This window comes from Monoraphidium neglectum (genome assembly GCF_000611645.1).
Source record: "Monoraphidium neglectum strain SAG 48.87 unplaced genomic scaffold scaffold01683, whole genome shotgun sequence".
Lineage (NCBI taxonomy): Eukaryota > Viridiplantae > Chlorophyta > Chlorophyceae > Sphaeropleales > Selenastraceae > Monoraphidium > Monoraphidium neglectum.
In genome coordinates, this window is record NW_014011945.1 from 1 (window position 1) to 2,310 (window position 2,310).

Genomic DNA, 2,310 nt, shown 5'->3' on the forward strand with positions numbered 1-2,310 from the left:
GGGGAGGGGGGGGGAAAGAACAGCAGCTTGCAAGGCGGCGGGCTGACAGCATCCACACTCCGATGACATCACCAGCCCGCCGACCTGATAAGGTGTGCCAAAGAGAGATGAGGGCCAGGATGTGTTGCCATCATCTTCCAGCCCTGAACAGTGCCACCATTTTCGTGCGTTTCGCCTCGTGATCAAGACGGGTGGTGGAAAGGGATGGCGTGTGTATGTGTGTGTGTGTGTGTGTGTGTGTGTGTGTGTGTGTGTGTGTGTGTTTGTTTGTGGGGGGGGTGGTGTGGACGCGGGAGCGGCGGGGCAGGGAAGGGGAAAGAACAGCTGCTGCAAGGTGGTGGGCTGACCTCCCTCTGGGCACAAATACTGTCATCAGCCCGCCGCCCTGCTCACCTGTTCTGTAACGACCAGAAATGGCGCCCATTGTCCCCCTCGCTATCAGGCGCAGAGTGGTGTAGCCCTTTTTGTGCGTTCAATCACGGTCGATCAAAGGCGTGCGGTGGAAAGGGGTGGCGTGGGGGGGGGGGTGGACGCAGGGGCGGCGGTGCAGGAGCAGGAAGAGCAACAGCTTGCAAGGCGGTGCGCTGACTCTCCTCCAGGGACGAATGATGTCGTCAGCCCGCCGCCCTGCTGTGCTGTGCCAACCAGCGATGGCGCCCATTAATTCCTTAACGTCAGGCGCAGAGTGGCGAAGCCCTTTTTGTGTGTTCCATCACACTTTAAGAAAGGCGGGTGGTGGGTAGGGTTGGCGCGGGGTGGGGGGGTAAGGACGCGTGGGCGGTGGGGCAGGGAGCGGGAGCCAGGCGGGTGTTCAGGATGCTGATGGGGGCCCGCCCGCCCCTCGCATTGTACGCCCGCATCCACAACATCCACATGTCAGAGGCTCCCAAAACTCACTCGACCTCCACCCAACAACCTTCACACCCCCAACCACAAGCACGCACGCACGCACACACGCACGGACGCACGCACGCACGCACGCACATGCACACACCGCACGCGCACGCGCACATCACACGCGCATTTACATGCACACCCCACACACACACACCGCACAACCGCAATCCCGTCCCACCCTCCAGGCGAGAGGAGTCCCGCTCCCTGGCCGCCCTGGCCGCGCTGCAGCTGCTGCTGTCCCGCGGCAAGGTGGACGGCGGCCTGCACCCCACGTGGCTCAGGGAGGGCCGGCCCCAGCAGCTGGGTGCGTGGGGCGGGGGGAAGAGCGCCTTGCCTGTGCGCGCTTGCAGAAAACCCCTAAAACGCTGTATAAACCCTGAACTAGTGGGCAGCCCCAGCAGCTGTGTGCATGGAGGGGAGGGGCGCCTTGAATGGCTGCGCTTGCTGGCGCTGTTTGGAGAACAATAACGGGGGCCGAATCAGGGAACAGGCTGTGCTGTTGTGGGCTTGACTGGGATGCTTGAGACGTGGTTTGTTTGACTCTCACAAGCGAGCAGGGGATGCGCTTGTTGGGCCGCGAGTTGCCCTGCTGCCTGCAGCCTCGGGTGGCTGCCCCCCCACAGTGAGACGGAAGTATCCTTGCTCAGCGTGGAGGGGATTGCTGCACGCTGCGGGGCTCACGCCGCTGACCCCTGGTGCAGCGCCGTGCTGGGTGCGGGCGAAGCGGCTGATCAGCAGCAAAATCATCCCATCAGCCACCGTGGCCCAGTGGATCTGAAAAGGTTTACAGACATCGGGTGGCCCCCCTTACTTCGGCATGTTTCCAAACCACCCCAGTGGGTGGGCACCATACTCCAATCTGATGCTGCCTTTTGACCCTCGCCCCCCGCAAACATAAAACACCCTCAGAGGCGCGCGCCCTGGAGCCCTTTGAGACCGCCCTCCGCATCCCCGCCCCCCTCCGGCCCATCCCCCTGCCGCCCGCCGTCGCGGCCGCGGCCGCCGCCATGGTGCCGCCCGGCTGGCTGGAGGTGCCCTTCAAACAGAACAGTGAGGCGGCGGAGGCGGCGGTCGCGCGGGCGCGCGCAGCGCTGGCTGCCGGCGGTGCGGCCGCTGCGGCCGCCGCTGGGGCCCGGGGTGTGGGCGAGCAGAGAGAGGTGCAGCAGAAGGGGCAGGAGCAGGAGCAGGAGCAGCAACAGCAGGAGCAACAGAAGCAGGAGCAGCAGCAGCAGCAGGAGCAGCAGCAGCAGCAGCAGGAGCAGCAGCAGCAGCAGTCCCAGCCGATGGACTTGGACGAGCCTGCGATCGCCTTTGCGGCGCAGCACCAGATACAGCCCGCAGAATCGATGCCAGTCCCGCGCGCCCCGCCGCAGCTGCCGGAGCGGCGGGCCAGTGACGCGCCTGCACCAGCGG

General features: G+C 65.2%; 1 protein-coding gene across 1 annotated transcript in view; it reads left to right on the forward strand.

The window, feature by feature from the left end:
- Positions 1-816: 816 nt before the first annotated feature.
- Positions 817-2,310, forward strand: part of MNEG_8703 (hypothetical protein) — a gene marked incomplete at both ends in the record, with an annotated part of 10,169 nt that continues 8,675 nt past the window's right edge. The window contains 3 exons of the mRNA XM_014042824.1: positions 817-875; positions 1,083-1,201; positions 1,807-2,170. Of these exons, the coding sequence (XP_013898278.1) occupies positions 817-875; positions 1,083-1,201; positions 1,807-2,170 (542 nt within the window). The remainder of the gene's footprint in view (positions 876-1,082; positions 1,202-1,806; positions 2,171-2,310) is intronic.